Genomic DNA, 20221 nt, shown 5'->3' with positions numbered 1-20221 from the left:
TTTAAAGATAGGGAAAAAGAGGCAGAAACATTGTGAGGTGATTTGCCCACGGCCACACCACAAGTCAGTGGCAGAGCCAGCATTAGCCCTCCAGAGTTCCTAAATCCCAACCTTGAGTTTATTCCTTTCAGACCATGCTCTCTCCTGCACTTTATACATTTGCAGAACAAACATTGCATGAAACCCCCAAAAGATTACACCGCTTTAAAAAAAAAAAAAAAGTTAGTTTTCCTGTCACCTTTACACAGTTCTGGACTCCTTATTCCTCTTAATTAGCTTGTAATAACAAAGTGGTAAAACATTTACAGAGTAAAGTGATCCCTTCCAAATAACACACTAAAAGTTTCACTAAAACAGGATTGAGAGTGTCAGAATAAAGTGTAAAAAGAAAAGGAGGACTTGTGGCACCTTAGAGACTAACAAATTTATTTGAGCAGAAGCTTTCATGAGCTACAGCTATATCAGAATGCATCCGATGAAGTGAGCTGTAGCTCACGAAAGCTTAATGCTCAAATACATTTGTTAGTCTCTAAGGTGCCACAAGTCCTCCTTTTCTTTTTGCAGATACAGACTAACATGGCTGCTACTCTGAAACCTAGAATAAAGTGTGTAAAACTGCTGTAAAAAAAAAAAAACAAAACACTTTTCCCTATAGCAGAGCTAAGTTACAGAGGTTTCACACTATACGGTATCCCCTCTTAACATTACAGCTGCAAAGCCTGTTTATAATCAGATATGGAAGTTAAAATATTGCTGCTAAGCTAAAGAAATATCTGCAAATCCCATCACAGTACGACTGTTTCCTTTAAAACTATTGAAAAATTATGATAAATGAGACACTTCAAGACCTGTTTGAATGAAAGCACTGGCTAGCTTTCTGCTTTGTACTCACCATCCTGTGTACAGGCTCCAAGAAGATTGATGATATTTTTGTGCTTCCCAATCATTTTCATCATCTCCATCTCTGACACCAGGTCAGATAAGTCTTTTTCCGTAGCATCATCTGCACAAGAGAAAACAAGTTCATCTAACGTTTTCTGGCATGCCAGCTTAACTTGGGTTGTTAGCCATTTGTCAGATCACGTGACATCATCTAAAGGACACTGCTTTAGGAATAAATGTGAGCTTCTAGGACAAAGTCATGTCATGTGACCTAGTCATGTGACCTGATAAGCCGTGGTCTCAGTCTCTTGAAACAGGCTGGACAGCTGCCCCCTTCCCCGTCCCCTTCAATAACATTCTGTTTAGAGGAAAAAGCAAAAAATACGGGGAGATTGCCAAGACGCTGCAAAACCTGCACTGGACTCTCAAGCAATTAATTGTTGCATCTTTTCTGAGAGCTAATCTTATAGCTAAGTTTATAACAAACATGTACCTGTCTACCTGGAAATGGAAAATCATGGGTATATCTAAATATATATCGTCTCTCCTGTGAATGAAACCAACAGACAAGAAAACTGAACAGTTCGAACAAGACTTCAATTTGCTTGTAAATACACATTGCTGAAGATAAATAGGCTGTCAAAGGCACTGATTTATACTGAAAACTGCTGAAGGCTGAGGTCAACTATGTGAACTCTGATCCCATATAATGATAGAGTTCAGATGCCACAAAAGAACTTTCTTGATAAAAATTACCACCTCGTCTCCCTCCCCACACACACACCCCTTTACCTTTCAGCATCTTCACTGCCACAGTAACTGCTTCTTTTGGTTTGTCTTTGTCAATTCCCACTGCTTCTGCCATGACAACTTGCCCAAAGCAACCTTCTCCAAGGGGTTTACCCAGTGTCAGCCTAGAGGTGTAAACAGAGGATTAGCACACAGCATCTGGGGAAGGGATATAGCCAGTGAAATTCCAGAGCAAGATATAAAAAGCTTGCAACAACTTGCTATAGCATGAATCATTTATCATAAAGAACAAATGAGACTCCTGGTGCATACCAGGTTTCATGCACACTGTAGCATGCTTTTTTTTAGTGACACCTCAGTGAGCATCCAATACTGCCAGAACAGTTACTAAACCAGTTTTTGAAGTCTCCCTTTATGTAGAATAACAAACACTATATATGATGGCTAGCTGGTCAGATTTGCAGGGCTCGCAAGCTGTAGTCCTTAAAAATTGCTCAACTAAAATGCAGTGTTTCAGATTGGCCAACAGCGGCTGAACTTTTCACATCACTATAATATGGTCATTTTCTTCTTTTCCAGCCAGAGTGCAGGGTGATGAGAAAAGAATTTATTTGTGTTTGGCTCTGTGTTTGGTTTCAACTCTACTTGTTAACTTGGAGTTGGAATGATTCTTGTGTTAAAGGGTGGTATCAACACCTTTGGGACCTTTTAAATATCAGTGGCTCATGTGGTATAAACCCACAGTCTGGAGGCAATAGAGACATTAAAATGACTTCTAAACAGTTTAATTTTAGATCAGTTTTCTCTTTCCATTTCCTGTTTCCAGGTAGGGGCAGCAAGTTTCTCTCTCATGACATCTTGAGCTGAACGGAGTAGGTAGCACAGAGACAGGCATACTGGGTCACAACCCCCATTTCTCCCACTAAAGGGTCCAAGGTTGGGGGCAATGAGGTGGCCAGACAACTTTCTGCTTATGGGAAAAGGGAAGGAAGACATAGGCAAGAGGGTATGGAAAGGGGAAACTGCCAGTGACGACCAAGCAGCTAGTCCATAGGGAGTGGGGGTAGGGAGGAGCTGCTTCTGTAAAGCAGCTGTGAGAGCATATAGAAAGCTTCTCTCTAAATGCCTCCAAGCCTTGAACAACTGCCAGGAGCTGCCAGTGCTGATGGCTCTCCCTGGCTCTGCTCTTCCCTTGTGAGCACTGGCACCACTTACACAGAGGCAGCCTCTGTCCTTGGCTGGCCAGTTACTGGTGTAAGTGCTCTCAGGAGCAGCACCTCCTCTTCCCAAAGTGCTCCCCTTCTCCATCCTCAGCAGTAGGATGCCTGTTCCCACTCCTTCAGCTCCTCTCACTAGGGGCTGTGTCCCAGTATGGTCTCTGTGGGGACAATTTCCATGCTGTATGCTCTCTCCTGCCCCAGATGTCATATGAGAGAGTCTCCCAACCCCTGTCTCCAGCCAGGGAGTTGGGGCAGGGGCTGGGGAAAGTAAAGTTTGATCATAATACTTTCACCATAAAAGACTTTAACAAGAACATTCAGTACCCAGGTCACCAGCATGTGTAAAATGCAATGTGGATAGGACACCCGGGAGGCAGTACCCACTAAACTGTAACAGAGAAATTTCATTCTCAAATTTGGGGGGACAAATAAATAAATAAATAGATAGATAGATAAAAACAAAGATTGCAAAACTATGAGATTTGAGAGAGTTCGGTGCCAATATCAGTGTTTACCCAAAGTTACAGAACTACAAAATCAATGCTTCAGGGCCACGTTCTGCTCTCTTTACTCACATGCAGCAGTATTTTATTCCACAAATAGCCCCACTGGCATCAATGAGACGACTTGTGGCGTTTGCTGCTGCTATTCAGTGTGAATAATGGGATCCAAATCACAGCTGCCAACTTTCACGTGGTAAATAAGCACCCCGACTTTCACAATAAGCGAAAAGTCAAGCTAATCCCTTTTCAAAACAAGGCCAAAACAAACCGATCCCTAAGAACTCCAACACTCTATGTGACTAGATCCCCCGGCATGCAGTCTGGGACTGTGGTGGGACCGCTGTGCACCCCTGACTCTCTTCCCCCCTTGCCCCTGCTTGCCCCCCCACCCCCTTGCCGGGAGCCAATCAAAAAAAAAAAAAAGAAGCAGCAGCAACAAACTACAACAAGCAACAAGACAAAAACTAGCCAACAAGCAACTCACAAGCCAATTAAGCCAAAAACAAGCCGAATTTCTGCATTTTTCTCACGGGTTTGGCATGTCTGATCCAAATATGTCTGATCCAAATATCCTCGACATACAGGGCTATAAAAACTGCTATTCAAGTTGTGTGGGTCCACTTTTGGAAGTAACATCTTTTTCATATGAATAGGTATACAGGATGGGATGTTCAGAAAAAAACGCCCAGCATTGCTTTCTATCTGTTACCACTGAAGTAAAAGGAGATTTTAGCACAGGGGTGGACAGGAATAGATTAGACCAGTGCTAAATGATTTAAAAATCTCACCTATTTCCTTGGATATAACAGGGAAAACAACAGAAAGATATTTCCAGCTGGGACAATTTGATGGACTTTCTTTAAATATTGTTCTTTAATTGAACCGTAATACTAGTGAAAAAGTATCAACATGCTTTGGATCTGTTTTAGTGTGCACACTAGCTTGACAAGGTACAAAGACTGAAGGGCAGGGTATGCTATGCTGAGGTCATTCTGCGTTTTATCCAGAACTATAATTGAATTGAGGGTCTTGGCAGAGAACAAACATTTGCATTGGAAAATGGTTAATTTATGTGTTATTGCACCGCTAGCACCAGCATAACAATCCTGCCATTGTGTGCCTGCTGCCCCACAACCTCATAAAATGCCTCTAAATAGCCTCCTTTCATTGCAAACCAGCTCCACCTATATTTGTGCTGAAAACGGTTTTTAAATGTTTAGCACTCTAAAATGTTCCGCATTCAGGGAATCCCCCCAGGGTGAGGGCTGACAAAATTATTCATACAGACCCCCACTGTTGACCAGAACATTGCAGGTGGCAATTACAGTGTATTGCACCAGGTTTCGACTACATAATTCAAATAATTTCCATAACTGTTCTCAAAACATACATGATTACAACTCCTCTAGCCAACAGTTATTAGTCTGATCTTACAAAGGAAACTGTTCATGGTAAAAAACAAGTTTTCTCAAACCAACCTAATGATTTTTTTTAATTAATACTAAATTTACTCTACGTTTTTGGTTTTACCTGTGTTAATATTTCATAGCTCTCACACATACAGATTAAACCCTGGATGATATTTATGGTAAAGACTATGTTCTAGCTCATTTTGCAGATACTCAGCTTTATTACTTTGCTAAGAATAGATTTTCCGGAATAGCTTTATTCAAAAAAAGAAAAAGTTCCAAATAGGCCAAAACTGTTATCATCTCCATTAGCGTTGTACTACATTTTCTATTTATTAATTACCCACATTGATTAAGAGACATGGTTTAATGGAAAGGAATCCCATGGGTCTGATTGCCCATTAACTTTAACAACTGCTAACAAGATATTATCTATTACTGATCCAGATTGTATAAACTCGTGGCTCATTGCTAACTCACAATTAAGATTTACTCCTTTGCTACTAACAAGTCAGTTATATGGATCTGCTAAAGTTTTCTACAGGGTGGACTACCGTTATCTAAATGTCTCTGAGGGACATCTGAAAACTTCAGAATAAATCAGAACTATAAATATTGGATTCATAAAACAGAAGTGAATCTGACATTTAGCAAGGGTTCAGATATTTGGGATTTTCATTTAACCATATTAGGGAAAATATATACAGCTAAAGTAATCCTTGAAGAGATTTGGAAAGAAAACCTCTTCAAAGTACCATGTTGTGATTTTCAGATGTCTGTAAGTGGTGTTAATGGAAATAGTCTACTTACTTATCTCTGGAGAACTCCCATTTTGGATCCTCTGGCAGTTCATACTCTGAGACACCTGCCAGCATTGGGGCATCAGCATTTGATGAGAGACGAGTGGTTATTCTCACCAGAGGTGTGTTGGAGTTCATGGAGGAGCTAGAATCTGCAGACACCTGTTATTGGAATACAAGATGCAAAAGGAGGAGATGTAATATTGGCCCAACTATTGGACAATGGCAATACATTATAACCAAAGAAAATGAAGAGTGGATGAAACCACACACTTCATTTGGACATGTTTATCTTCCCTTCTAAATAAAGCACTGACTCTAATTCAATTGCCAATAAGAATGAGTCAGTTGTACAAGCAGAAAACTGGACAGTGCTAAGTGTTTAAACACATTCACTATTAATTTAGTTGGCATCATTTTTCCTCTTCCATTTCTAAGATGATGAATTATTGAAACATTGACATTCATTTTAGTTGTCCTTTTTATTATTTTTACCCTATGTACACCTGAATATATTTTTATTTTCTAAGAATTTCTATTTACTTTGTGCTCAACTGGGATCACTAAGCAAGTGTAGTTTGGGAGCTCAACGGTACACAGAGAAATCCTATTGTGAGGACAGATTCAGAGCCATACCCCAACTGATTAAAGTAATAATTATATTTATAACACTTCCCACATAAGATCGCGTAGGGCTGCATACAACAACATAAAAAATAAATAAAAAATGTGAAGTTAAAAAATACCAATCCCCTTCCAAACAAACAAAACCAAAAGAGGGGTGAATTTCTGACCTCACTGAAGTCAACGGAATTACTGCCATTGATTTCAGTGGGCCTTTTTACAAAAACCAACTTGTCAGCGTTGTTTAAATGTTTCATTTGGGGGGACAAGGGAAAATGTAATGTCTTTTATTGTTAGGGCTTTTTTTTGTTTGTTTTTTTTCCCTAAATTACCATCAAAAATATCAAAAAGGATATCAACATTTTTGGTTTACTAAAAACAAGTTTTTGGACAATGAAAAATGTCAATAAGCATATTGATAACATTTTTGATTAAAAAATATTGAAAATAATTCATTAAAATTTTGTGGGGGGGGGGGAATGAAAAATGACTCAATGTCAAACACTGCAAAATTAAAGGAACTTTGGCATTTTGATTTTTTTTCCCCCCATGAAAACAGGTTTTAGTTCTCCCCTCTCCCCAGCTGTACGGCTAGATTCACAGCTCCTCAGTTTGTGCATACAGACACCCAGAACAGACATTCGGGAATTCACAGTATAATGTTAGAGGCCCTTAGTGCTAACCGCTAAGCAAAAATGGCACCAGCAATGTCACAGATTACATTTGTGGGATAAAAATAGTTTCTGCACAAAATAAAGAGAAGATGCCACCTTACATATGGCGTTTCCCTTGCATGCATCCCACTGTTATTCAATCTCATTGTTGCAAGATAATTTAAAAACAAAATAGCGTTTTTTCTCCCCCAGACCTCCTCACGTCTCAGGCATCTCTAGTGTCGTTGCCACCCTGTCTCTGTCTTTAGTTTTGAATCCACCTTTTTTCTCCAGGTATTGGCGTTCTTTCTGGAAACCCAGTATCTTGTTGGTAGGGTTCGATGGAGGTTCTCTTTCAATGCTGCCATCAATACCAATCCTCACAATCAGCTGGCAGGAGGTCCTCGAAGAGTGGCATGGTTTGCTCCCATCCCAAGCCAGAGATTGAACACATCAGTATGACTAACACACCTGATCTTTATCACAGTAGGGACCAGGAGTCTTGAGATCAATCCTTAGCCCGTGGCCCACATGCGGCTGAATGACATGTGGCAGGTGTACAGTATTAGCAGGCCACATATTTCACATTTGTTCCAGATATTCAGCAAACACAATTAAATGAAAAAATAATCATAAATAAAGCAGCTCCCAACCATCCTGATTCATCCAGAGAGAGAAAAACATTCTCCTGCGAATGCCAATGGAAAACACATAACATCCTTGCTGCCTCTGTGACATCAGACTACTGCACTTTGGTTCCCACCTATATTAAACCCCAGTATAGTTACAGTGCCAAAGCTCGCTAAATTGCTTAGTGCCCAGGAATAGAGTTCTAAGGTGGGTGGAGGATATGGTGGAGGTAATGATGCTCTCAACATGGGAAGATCCCCAAGACTATGATGTGACATCAGGTGGATTTGGCCTCTTGGTGCAGCTCCCTGGGGACTGCCTATGTCTAGAAATGGGGAGAAAGGTGCTGTGGTTTGCTTTCAACAAATTAACATATTAGGAAACCATTCCATTTTACAGCTGATTGACAAACTTGCCTTCAAAAGAAATCTGGTTGCCATGGATCAACTCCAACTTCTGCATCTGTGGTATGTGGATATGGGTACAGGTGACTCTGACAACTCAAATTAAAGTCTTCTTTTTACATACAAATGGATATTCCTCAACATCAGTAAGTCACTATCCATTTATAGAAGATATAAATACATGGCACAGAGGACTCTGTGACTAAGGAATAATAAATACCTTGCCCACTTGGTATATGAATAGGCCATTATTAATACTGCTTACACGGCTATACTAAGCAGAGAACGCACTTTAACCAAAGAGTCTCCACACACTGCAGTGAGCTAAGAATAATTATCCCCATTTTGCAGACAGAAACAAGCACAGTGAGGTTAAAGGACTTGCCCAGAGCTACAGAGCAAGTCAGTAGAAGACCCAGGATTAGAATTTGAGTTCTACTTTTACTTATCTATTTCCCTTCACAAGTGCCTTTTAAAAAATATACTTCATAAAATGAACTGATAGCACAACTAGAAATATACAGAGCAATCTGAGCAAAATGGCAACTCCACTATCCCATATGTCCTTCAGGCTCACAACTTCAGTGTTATCCTTAATTCCCCTCTTTCCTTCTTCTCGCACACTGATGCTATCACTAGATTCTGTCAGTGTTTCCATATATCTCCAGAATCCACCCATGTGTCTACATCCCCACTGCCAAGACCCTGGCCCAGGCAATTATTATTTTCCACTTCATTCCTCCCTGTTGTGCCTTCCATACTCTCAGCTCAGGCTTCTTCAATCTGCCCAAAATGTTCTCTCTCAAGGCATCTACCTTGCCTGCCACTCTGACGACATCCAGTCCCTCTTCAAATCACTTTTACAGGCTTCCCACAGTCTTCCACATCAAATGCAAACCCCTTGTGCTCACCTTCAATAATCTGCACAATCTAGCTCCTGCCTGCCTCTCTGTGCTCATCTCCTTTCATTCGTCCCTCACCTAGCCCTTTAATTTCCTTCATTCTGGCTTCCAGACCTCCTTCCATGCCTGAAAATTCCTCCCTGATCCAATCTATCATCCTCTATGCCTTTCCTTCTTTAAAGCACACTTCTTCCTAGAGCCTATAAATCCTAGTCCTTTCAGCAGAAGTGCTAATGTGCCTGATTCACAGAGGATACAATTCTGTATACAACTCCCAGATTGGAAAATTAGACCTTTAGCTCAAGTTGTAGAGGCTGATACTTTTAGCTCTAGAAGTCTCCAGTTCAATCCCCGTTTATGACCAAAATGCCAGGTCATCAAACTAACTAATGATAAACACCAAACATATATTGAAAGAAATTGTGAAACTCACAAGACGCTAGTCCCACTTCATCATGCAGTCACACTGCTCTTTGTTCCCCTTACTTTGTTTATACGTTGTTTATTTTAGACTGAAAGATCTTTGGGGCAGGTATTCTGTCTTTATACTTGTCTGTCAAGAGTCTAGCACTCTATCAGTGCAACATAAATTTTTTTTTTTTATACTTCCACAACAAGGAGTAGATGCCTTGGGTGAGATCCTTGCCCCACTGAAGTCTATGGCAAAACTCTCATTGATTTTAATGGTGTCAGAATTTCACCCTTTATGTCCATACCCTATATTATTTACAAATGCCTGTCTGTCCTTCTGTGTTAGCTGAGAAGCTCTTAAGTGATACAAAGCAATGAAATGACATGTAAGTGAACAGCATACTTCACAAAATCAGACACATGTCCAGGAATTTTCCACAACCACAAATAGGTAGAACTCATGATGGCAAGCAGTTCCTGAGAGAAGTAGTTTAAAACCAAAGATGGAATTTGGAATATTCCATCCAAATTTGCTAGGGCACCATTTAAGTTTTGGTAAATGCAGCAAGAGTGACTCTCTTGATGCTTGGCAGGTAGAATTATTCATAGGTGATGATCATACTCACATTTAGTAGCAACTTAACAATAGAAAGGATGTCATTAGTACAAATAACTGTCTCTTCATCTTTGATCATTTGCTTGCTCTTAACTTAAAAGAGGATTGTAGTCAGCGGTTTTACAGGTTAAAAACATGTTTACATTTAAACTTGGAAGAAACTGTAAACCTGTAAGTGTATTTTGAATACAGAAAATTGCAAAAATGTTGCAGAAAAACAGCTGGAATTTTTTGCCAATTTCCATTTCAATATAACTGAATCTGTTTACTTCATACAATAACTATGTAATTGACTAACTGCTATATGAAATAAAAGCGCATTAGCCTGGTATGACGGACGAGTGACATCCAGAAGGATTCCCCAGTATTAGTAATAAGGAAAGGAATAGACCATGCTCACAGGGAATATAATTTTGATTGATTAATTGGAACAGTGCAAGAAGTTATGGAAGCTGAAGGGCTATAAAAGTCCTGCTTGAGAAAAGAGGAAGGCAGACTGAGTTGGCCCTTGGTCAGAGGAGGCCCTCTGAGGTTAGACAACTATTTAAAAATGGCCTTTTCCCCCTTCTGTAATAGCAAAAATAAGCCTTTGAAATCTACATCAAGCGTTTTTGTTTATCCAGTATCGGACCACACTATATAACAGTGAAGAACATTCCACCTAGGTGAAGCTCAATGACATATTACAGCAGTTTTAACCTACTTGAATATTTTTAAGGAGTCGTGTGTAGGAAACTCACATTTTCTTGCATATTATATATCCCTTTTTAAGTAGATCACTGCTGCCCCATGCTTCTGGGGACATGGGCAACCTCATCCCAGAGCTTGCTGCTTTGCTAAGATATGCCCCAAAGTTCAGAATGGAGAATTCATTTCAGCAGTGTGGGACAGCAGGTTTTGATTTCAATCGTGTAATGATCTGAGAGATTTATGGTGTAAATATTAAAGGCTAGACTGTGCCTTTGAGGCAAAGCCCAGTGTTAAGGAGATGGAGAGAAACCGCACTGTAGTGAAAACCCAAGGCAGAATTTTGGCTGACTCAGTCACAATTCCTTCTGGAGCATGCATGATGCAACAGATCCTCTGCGCCAGCCTTTAAATGGGCTAGTGTGGTACACATTCTCCTCACTCCTTCTTGAGCAAGTTCACTGAATGCTACACAGGGAATTGCAGTTATAGACCCTGCTCTTATTCCATCTCTCCTTTTTGGAGGATCATTCTAGAACCAACTTCACTACCAAACTTGTACAGTCCCTTAACTCCCTAGACTCTGTGGCTAGCCTGCCCGAACAAGCTTAAAATGGGAAGCAAGGAGTCTCCCACTCACTCTACCCTTATGCATCTACCTCAGTGAGTCTTTATAATGAAGTAATTGTCCTTGGGTTGAATGCACTGAATTTAACCAGTTCAGAAAAAAATTAATAATTTATATACTGTATGCGGTACCAAAATATAAATAAATCTTGGATGGTAATTCAAGTTTAATGTGACAAAATTAGCTGTGGAAGAGCATGTAATTTTGAGTAGTTGATTATGAAGGCATGTTTTCCTGCATTTATGATTTATGCAGATCTAAAGCCTAGATCTGTCAGTTCTGCAATACAGACTGTGAGGGTTTAGCAGTGAAAGTCTATTTTCTGTCTCTTTGAAGGCTTCAGTCTAAAAGCTAATCTGAAGTCACATGCATAGTTAGTAAGTAAGCAATGCAATCAGCTATTGACAGAAATCCTGATAACATGTCCCATCTGAATGACTGTACCTAAGAAAATACAAAGCAAATTCATTAAGTGAGGAGTAAGTTCATTAACTTACTATAGTTATAAGCATTCAAGCCATTTACAAAAACTGAACGGTCATACAACTTTCAGAAAGAGTTTCTGCTCAATGAAGTAACAAAGAAGAACCTGAACAGCACTACTAGGCAAGGCAACTTTAATTGCAGAGAGCTAATGATATAAAAGAAAGAAACCAAAATAATACATACTTTTAAGATAAAAATATATATTAAGACTACCCTGTGGGTCCGGGGCCAGAATAGACCCACTGCTCCTCCTGCATGTTGTAAGAGGCGACTAAAAGGGGGCTGTGTGGAGAGGGATGCGCTCCGCCAGGTTAGAAATTTGCCCAAGACACACCATATGATGAGCAAGTCAACAATGTCCATACTGGCTTGATCGCAGCCTGGGTTAATAATGACCAACAAAGAGGACCCATGGAAGAGATAACATCACCTTAGCCACACGGAATGTAAGGATATTGTGACAAATAGGGAGGTTGAAAGAACTCATGTACGAACTGGAACAATATACCTGGCACCTCCTAGGAATATCTAAGGTCAGATGGGGGAACTTTGGAGAGGCACTAACAGAAGAAGGCCATGTACTCTATTACAGTGGAGAGGACAAACATGTCAACTGGGTAGCATTTCTTGTGCATAAAGATATCAAGAATTCAGTATTAGGATGCCACCAATCGTCCAGCAGGCTTATTTCCATCCGTCTATAGGCAGTACCATTTAATATCACAGTGGTACGAGTCTACGCCCCTACAGCAGACTATGATGATGAGCAAATTGAAGATTTTTACAATCAGCTCCAAGACATCATCAATAAGGTACACAAGAAAGATATCCTGATTGTACAAGGAGATTGGAATGCTAAAGTGGGTACTGACGCACAGGCAGATTGGTGAGATTATTGTGGCCCTTTCTGTAATGTCAGCTACAACAATCTGGTTCTTGAAAACACATTAGGAGCACATAAAGCATCCAGACGATCAACATGGCACACACCTAATGGTCCATATCGGAGCTGTGAAATCACTCAAGAATGGAAAGACTACATGTATTGACAACTTCCCAGCCGAACTGATGAAATTCAGAGGAGAAATAGTAATAGATGTACAAGATCTGCAACAAGATCTGGCAGACTGATGAGTGGCCCTCCATGTGGACACAGTCACTAATCATCACTCTGCCAAAGAAAGGCAACCTGCAATTGTGTCAAAATTACCAGACCATAAGCTTAATTAGCCATCCCAGCAAAGTGATGCTGAAAGTCATATTGAACAGGTGGAAGCCACAAGTGGAGAATATCATAGCTGAAGAACAGGCTAGCTTTCGTGCTGGAAGAAGTACCACAGAACAGATTTTCAACCTTTGTGTTCTATGTGAGAAGTTCTTAAAACACCAGCAGGACATCTACCACATCTTTGTTGACTTCAAGAAAGTGTTTGACAGAGTATGGCACGAAGCTATCTGGGCAACCACAAAGATTACAATGTTGGTTGTAAGCTTATTCTTACCATTGTATGCCAAGGCCAGCCAGTGCAGTTCTCATCAATGGCACAACAGGAGAGTGGTTTCGCACCACTGTTGGGAGTCCTGCAAGGCTGCCTTCTTTCACTCACATTGTTCAACATCTACTTGGAATGTATAATGACTGAAGCCCTAGAAGATCACATATGCACAGTCAGCATTGGCGGGTGAACAATCTCAAATCTTCAGTTAGCTGATGACATTGATGGCCTGGCAGGCAGTGAAGATGAACTTGCCAACCTGGTAAAATGATTTGATGAAACCTCTGCAAAATATGGCATGGAAATCAGTGCAGAGAAAACCAAGATGATGACAAATAAACGTGATGGGATCAGCTCACACATCACTCTCGGTGGACAAGAGCTGGAGACAGTGAAACTGTTCAACTATTTGGGGGCAATCATCACTGATGAAGGATCCAAGACTGAAATTCGGGCAAGAACTGCGCAAACAGCAGCAGCAGTGGCAAAGATAAAGCCAATTTGGAGGAATAAGAACATCCCCCTGGAATCCAAACTGAAACTGCTGCTTGCATTAGTCATCTCCATTTTTCTGTATGCATGTGAGACTTGGACCCTTATGGCAGAACTTGAACAGAAAATATAGGTAGTAGAGATGAGATACTTCCGTAAAATCCTGGGCATTTCCTACTTTGACCACATCACTAATGAAGAGGTCCGCAGCATCATCACCCAATGCGCTGGGTCATATGAAGACCTCCGAATGACCATGAAGAAGCACAAGCTGAAGTGGTATGGCCATGTAACAAGATCATCTGGCCTATCCACGGTCATCCTTCAAGGGACAGTACAGGGGAAGAGAAGAAGAGGTAGACAGAAGAAGAGATGGACAGGAATGGACTTTGCGGAGACTCAAGCACTGACACACAATCGTCAGGGGTGGAGACAATTGGTTGATTGCTCATCAATGATGGTGCCCCAATGCCCAATGTGGTTATGGGAGTGATGATGATGATGATTGATGATATAGTAAGACAAGCATTTTGGGCCATATCCAATCCAGAACTGTTTGTAAGAGTATGTGTGGGATGAAGACCAAACTCATAGATCAATACTACATGAAATATTATAGAATCATAGAAATGTAGGGCTGGAAGAGACCTTGAGGGGTCAAGTACAGGCCCCTGTGCTGAGACAGGACCAAGTCAACCTACACCATCTCTGACAGATATTTGTCCAACCTGGTCTTAAAAACCTCCAGGGATGTGGGGATTCCACAACCTCCCTTGGAAGCCTATTCCAGATCTTAACTAATCTTAGTGTTAGAAAGTTTTTTCTTAATATCCAACCTAAACCTTCCCTGCTGCAGATTAAGCCCATTACTTCTTGTACTACCTTCAGTGGACATGGAGAAGAATTGATCACCACCCTCTTTATAACAGCCTTTCACATATTTGAAAATTTTTGTGAGATTCCCCCAGAGTCTTCTTTTCTCAGGTCTAAACATGCCCAGTTTTTTTAACCTTTCCTCACAGGTGAGGTTTTCTAAACCTTTTATCATTTTGATTGCTCACCTCTGGACTCTCTTCAATTTATCCTTATCTTTCCTAAAGGGTAGTACCCCAAATTGGAGACAGTACTCCTGCTGAGGCTTCACCAGTGTCAAGCAGAATGGGACAAATACCTCCATGTCTTACATATGACACTCCTGTTAATACACCCCAGAATGATATTCACCTTTTTTGCAACTCCATCACATTGCTGACTCATATTCACTTTGCGATCCACTATAACTCCCAGATCCTTTTCAGCAGTACCACCACCTAGCTAGTTATTCCCCATTTTGTAGTCATGCCTTTGATCTTTCCTCCCTAAATGCAGTACTTTGCACTTCTCTTTATTGAATTTCATCTTGTTGATTTCAGACCAAATTCCCCAATTTGTCAAGTTAATTTTGAATTCTAATCCTGTCCTATGAAGAGCTTGTTCTAGTGTCTTTCCAGGTATTGCAGTTAGGCTGACTGGTCTATAATTCTCTAGGTTTTCTTTGTTACCCTTTTCAAAGACAGGTACTATGTTTGACCTTCTCTACTCCCCAGCTATCCTCCATTATGCTTAATCTTAATTTCCTAAATCTGAACTATTTCTTTCTCTCTCTTCTTTTTTAATCCTATCAAATACCATCGTTCTGAATGATGTTATTCCATTTGGTGAACTCAGTCTTCCCGCAGATCAATTAATCTTTTTATCCTTTTTATCATTACAAATACATTTGCTATATCTCCATAGTTTTAGACTCAACAGCCTACTTCTAGACCAGCTGATAGGCTCATCAAATTAATTTACATGTATTTAAAACATGTCTCTCTGTAAATTGCCTTCCCTTCTCACAACACACAAAGGAGAAGGGATTGAAAATATTTCCTTCTGATCCATTACTGTGATCAATACTTGGAAAATTTCTAGGCATGAGAGCGTTCCTACTTATCCATAGTATGTTTGTAACCCTGGCAAGTCACGAGCTATGGGACCCTAACATCCGGAACACTAAAGTACAGTGTCATCTATTTTATTAAAGGCATAAAATTGTTCTACAAAACAAGTGAAAGTTCTTACTGATGTTCAACTTTTCACTTTGGTTCCTCTGGCCCATGAAGTGACCATTTGAGATCTATTCTCTGACTGGTGTCATAATACCCAATCCCATAAGCAGTTCACCTCCCAACCCTGTGAATAGTTACTCCCACACAGAATGCCATAGACACACACCAAGGTAGGTTCGATTTTCTGTAACTAAGTAACAGCACTGGGCTCATAGGCAGTTCCTGTTCAAAAAGAAGGTAACAGGACACAGTGAGGTCAGGGCAAAGGGTGGGGGAAATATTTTTTTCTGATTAACTTCATTGTGACCCCAGAGCTTCTCTGGAATGTGGAAACAACTGAATTTTGGTAGGAAAAAATCTTACATGTGTAGAAGGATAAAATATAGTGGATATTCACTAAATAATAGTTATAAGACTCCCAACCCGAGCCATACGGTACGCAGCAGTAAACCTCTTCCTACCTAGAGAAGATGCCATTCACAGTCAAACAAATTCCTCATCTTTGCCAGTTTCATGCTCAAATCAGCCCCTTGGGAATTTGACCCATCAGCAGAGAATGTATAACACATGAAGAATTCACTACTGATGACAAATGATTAAACTGAGGGCAATTATTGGCACAGGACGTCACACACATACCAAAAGGACACCTAACAAACCACCAGTCCAAAAGTATTTTCCATCAGAAAAAGATGAGTTTACAATGAGCCTTAAGCCTGGCTGGTGACAGTGAAGGCACGCAGAGGATTCCTACGGCATTTTCTCTGTCAACAACATTTTAGTACAATTCTTGTCATTCAGGCCACAGTCCAATAAATGTCTTTTATCGTAGGAGCTGATACACATCTCCTTCTCTGGTTAAGGGGGCTACATTTAAAAGGCCTTCTTTGTGAAGAACAATTGGCATAGAATTTTTAATATATATCTATCTGGTGAAGAGAGACATGTCGTGGCTATTTCTGATCAATCAATCAATCAAGTTCCACAGGCTTAATTGGCAGTGCTTTGGGGAGGAGGGGGGGTCACACCAAACTTTCTCTCTCCTCATTCGCAATCAAATGCAAATGCAAGCAAGTTTAGAAACAGAATTACAATGATTATGATGAGCAAAGAGATTCAAATAAAATAAGAACTGACACAAATCTTTGACCATAAGAGGAAACCAAACATATTTAAGGTTTGAAAGAGTTTGCGCATTTTTCCTCCCTATTCAAATTCTATGAACCTCTGCACTTCCTGTATTCAAGATCAGACTAAAATATTGCAATAAAGGTTCCTCTCACAGTGTTTCTAACCCAGAAGAACTAGAAATCCAGCAAAAACAAAACAAAACCAAAAAAAGCACAGCTTATTAAATTAAGACTCATTCCCACAATAAGAATCTAAACTTCTATCTGCTTATCCACATTGAGAAACCAAACTTTCTGAGGAACACACATTATTACAAATTACATAATATTCTGAACAGGCTGCAAAAACAATGGGAATTTTGTACAAATTACTAATTTTATAGATGGGCCAGATCCAAACACCACTGAACATTAGAAAGCAGAATCTGAATCTAAATTTTGCTGATGGCAAATTATATTTTTTATAACGAAGCAAACCCCCAAATCCAGACACCTCTGAATCCTGAGGCATTGGAAATCTGGGAGTGAATTTTTGTGGCTTAGGCCCATTTCTTCTGAAGACTTATAGCAAGAAAATCAAAACATATTACACTACAACCTCAAAAGAAACAAGTCTTTTAAAAGAGGATAATATGTGGGAATCTTGCTGGTTTGGCAAGTGATGGGCCTATGACAAAGCCAAAAAGCCTATCACTTGCTCGACTGGTTTGTAGTTCCTGGTACTGCCCTCTCCAGAGACTTTTACTGCCAATGATGAGTCAAAGTATACTTTAATAGATTCAGTGAATGTTTCACGTGACTTTTTATTGTGATGTATGCTTCAAATTTGGTATTAGTTTTTCCCTATGGCCAGGTTCCAAATGCATCTGCAGCTTAATCAAATTACCTTTGGGAATTTGTTTAATCTCTCCCCTACTATTTGATTATGCTCTTGTGTATTTCTGAAGCTGTTTCTATGTGTTTGGTTAGCGTTATGATGTACTGAAATTCCTTCCTGCTCAGTCTCCGGAAATGCTTCCTAAAAATTTCCTCTTTCTCTCTGGTACCCACTTACTATGATGATAGGTACCTTAGAAACAAAATTATAAATAAAATTAAATAAGGATCACTTGTGATGCCCATTTCTGAAGCCAGCTGAAAATTTTCCACTGACTTCAACGAGCAATGGATCAGGCCATAATTGCATCAAGTGCATTTTCCCCTGTGGATTGCTAATATAGAACATGCTTCATTTTTAATTTTCCTTCCCCTACCACCCACCCTGCTTTCTTCTCCCCTTGAGGCATATACTCTACATTTAGGATGAGGCTCTCCATATTCTGGCTTCCTAGGGTTTTAGGCACTGAAACCAACTCTTCTATGGCAATTTTGTGTACAACTGATTTGAATCTACATCAAAACTCTGATCTTACAAATCAATTTCATGGCCTCTTGCTCTCTTTTTTTGGGGGGTGGGGGTTGGGGGGAAAAGTTTTTTAAACTCTTTATCTACTTTCTGTTACCTGTCTACGCAGAGGAATGCGCTTAGTCAGCTTGTGCACGGCAGGCTGGCTGCTGAAGTCCGGCTTCTTGGTAGTATTCTTCATGCGACACAGGATGACTGTCAGCACCATACAGGCAATTAAGAAGACCCCTATGCAGTAAATGGCTATCTCCAGGTAGTCTGGGGATGTCTGATACTCTTTTTTTTCATCAGGAGCTAGGTTGGAAGTTTGGAGGAGGAATAATCATGCCACAGAGTTAGCACACAGCAAAAACATGTATCAGTACAGTAATTGGAACAACATTAAATTACATGGGGACTTCATGCAGTGACTTCACGAAATACAGAATACTGTTGATCTCCAAAGAATTTGTTTAGAACATCTCATAACCAGTACACTGGTCTCCCTCTCCAGCTGGTTCAAGACAATTTTGAACTGTGTGTGTGTGTTTGTGTGTGTGTGTGTCTACACATATATATAGTTGTTGGGATAACTCATTTTGCTTCACTGTGAATTCAGTTCTAAAAATTAAAACTACACCTAAGTTTGTTTTCTAATTCTGACTTTTAAGCCAGGCTCTCGAGGAGGAGAAAATGGGCACATAATTCACTCCAGATGAATAAATAGTTAAGCCAATTTTTTGATAGCAACAAATGACAGATTTAAGTCAAAATAATTCACAAAAGCATTGTATTTAACTTTGCTAACCGGCTGAACACACATTTACAGACAAACACTTATTCATTTAGCTGGGCTAAAAGAAAGGCTTATAAACTCCTAAACAGAACGTACTTTGGGCATGAGCCTGTGTTGCTTGCGTATCCAAGATTTCCGCTGGGAAATAAGTGCACAAGGAATTCAGGATCCATCAGCCCCTTATAAGAAGTTTGCTTCTTAACTCAGGCTGTTAAATGAGTTGAAGGGAATTAGCTGCCCAACTCCTACTTAATTTCTATTTTAGTTGGGTGCCTAATTCCCTTAGGCTCTTTTGAAGAGTCCAGCCTCAGACTAAAAAAGAATAAATAAACAAACATGATGACTGAATTGCTTTCAATACACTTTAATGATTCTCCTTCAGTCAGACCTACATAATAGTTTTCATACTTTTTTTTTTAACCTCATCAGTGGTAACGGGTCAATAAGATTAGTCCTTATTTGGGGAGGGGCGGGGTGTGTGTGTGTCTTTTTGTAAGTAGCTGCTATTCTTATTGAAACCATTTTGAAGTTATCCTCAAGACGGTTACATATGCGAATACTCTAAGTTCATGTTTACCTAGCCTTTATCTGGAATATGCCTCCAAAAAGGCAGCATTCCACAGCAATCAGGGGTCACTCTGCAAGCAGTGCACATCCAAATTTTCATTTTCTTGTACTTCGTCTTCAGTTAACGTCATATTTCATTCAAGCAAATTGGTTAAAAGATGCTAAACAGTCACTTGCAAAATGCAAACACTGCTAGCAGAAGCAAGCTCAGCATAAGCATTGTCTGACTGCTTAGTGATGAATGAACCATGCAGACGTCAGTTCACTGGGCAAGAGGAGAGTGAGATATAATGGAACTGTTTTGTCCAGTGCATTTTAATAATAAAGACATAATGGCCAGTAGATATTAAGAACATTTCACTTGTGTAGCACAAACCATAACTACACAATTATGCAAGACACACATGCAGGTAACTGCATCTTTTTCTTAGGATTAAGAATTAATTAATGCTCAAGTACATAATGGCCCAGCACACCTCGGATGACCTAAGTTATCTCAAAGGTAACATCAAGGCAGTTACATTATAGCTAACAGTTATACATAAGAAAGTTTGACTAGCATAAAAATAAACTAAAAGGTTACATTTTCAGACAGCTAAAAATTGTCAGGCAATAAAGCGCATTGATGTTTGTTTCTCCTAAGAAAAAACATCAATCCCCG

General features: G+C 39.9%; 1 protein-coding gene across 8 annotated transcripts in view; it reads right to left on the bottom strand.

The window, feature by feature from the left end:
* FGFR2 (fibroblast growth factor receptor 2) overlaps positions 1 to 20221 on the bottom strand; it is a 170126-nt gene that overhangs the window by 11108 nt on the left and 138797 nt on the right. For 6 of the 8 annotated variants that reach the window (XM_037903929.2, XM_043551937.1, XM_037903925.2 and 3 more), the window contains 4 exons: positions 18310 to 18512; positions 5575 to 5726; positions 1675 to 1796; positions 893 to 1003 (listed from right to left, as the gene is read on the bottom strand). In XM_037903929.2, coding sequence (XP_037759857.1) covers positions 893 to 1003; positions 1675 to 1796; positions 5575 to 5726; positions 18310 to 18512 — 588 coding nt within the window. The remainder of the gene's footprint in view (positions 1 to 892; positions 1004 to 1674; positions 1797 to 5574; positions 5727 to 18309; positions 18513 to 20221) is intronic. The other 2 variants (XM_037903927.2, XM_037903932.2) reach the window with 1 other exon arrangement.

Source organism: Chelonia mydas, chromosome 7 (assembly GCF_015237465.2).
Source record: "Chelonia mydas isolate rCheMyd1 chromosome 7, rCheMyd1.pri.v2, whole genome shotgun sequence".
Lineage (NCBI taxonomy): Eukaryota > Metazoa > Chordata > Testudines > Cheloniidae > Chelonia > Chelonia mydas.
This window is presented reverse-complemented; position numbering and strand designations above follow the sequence as displayed.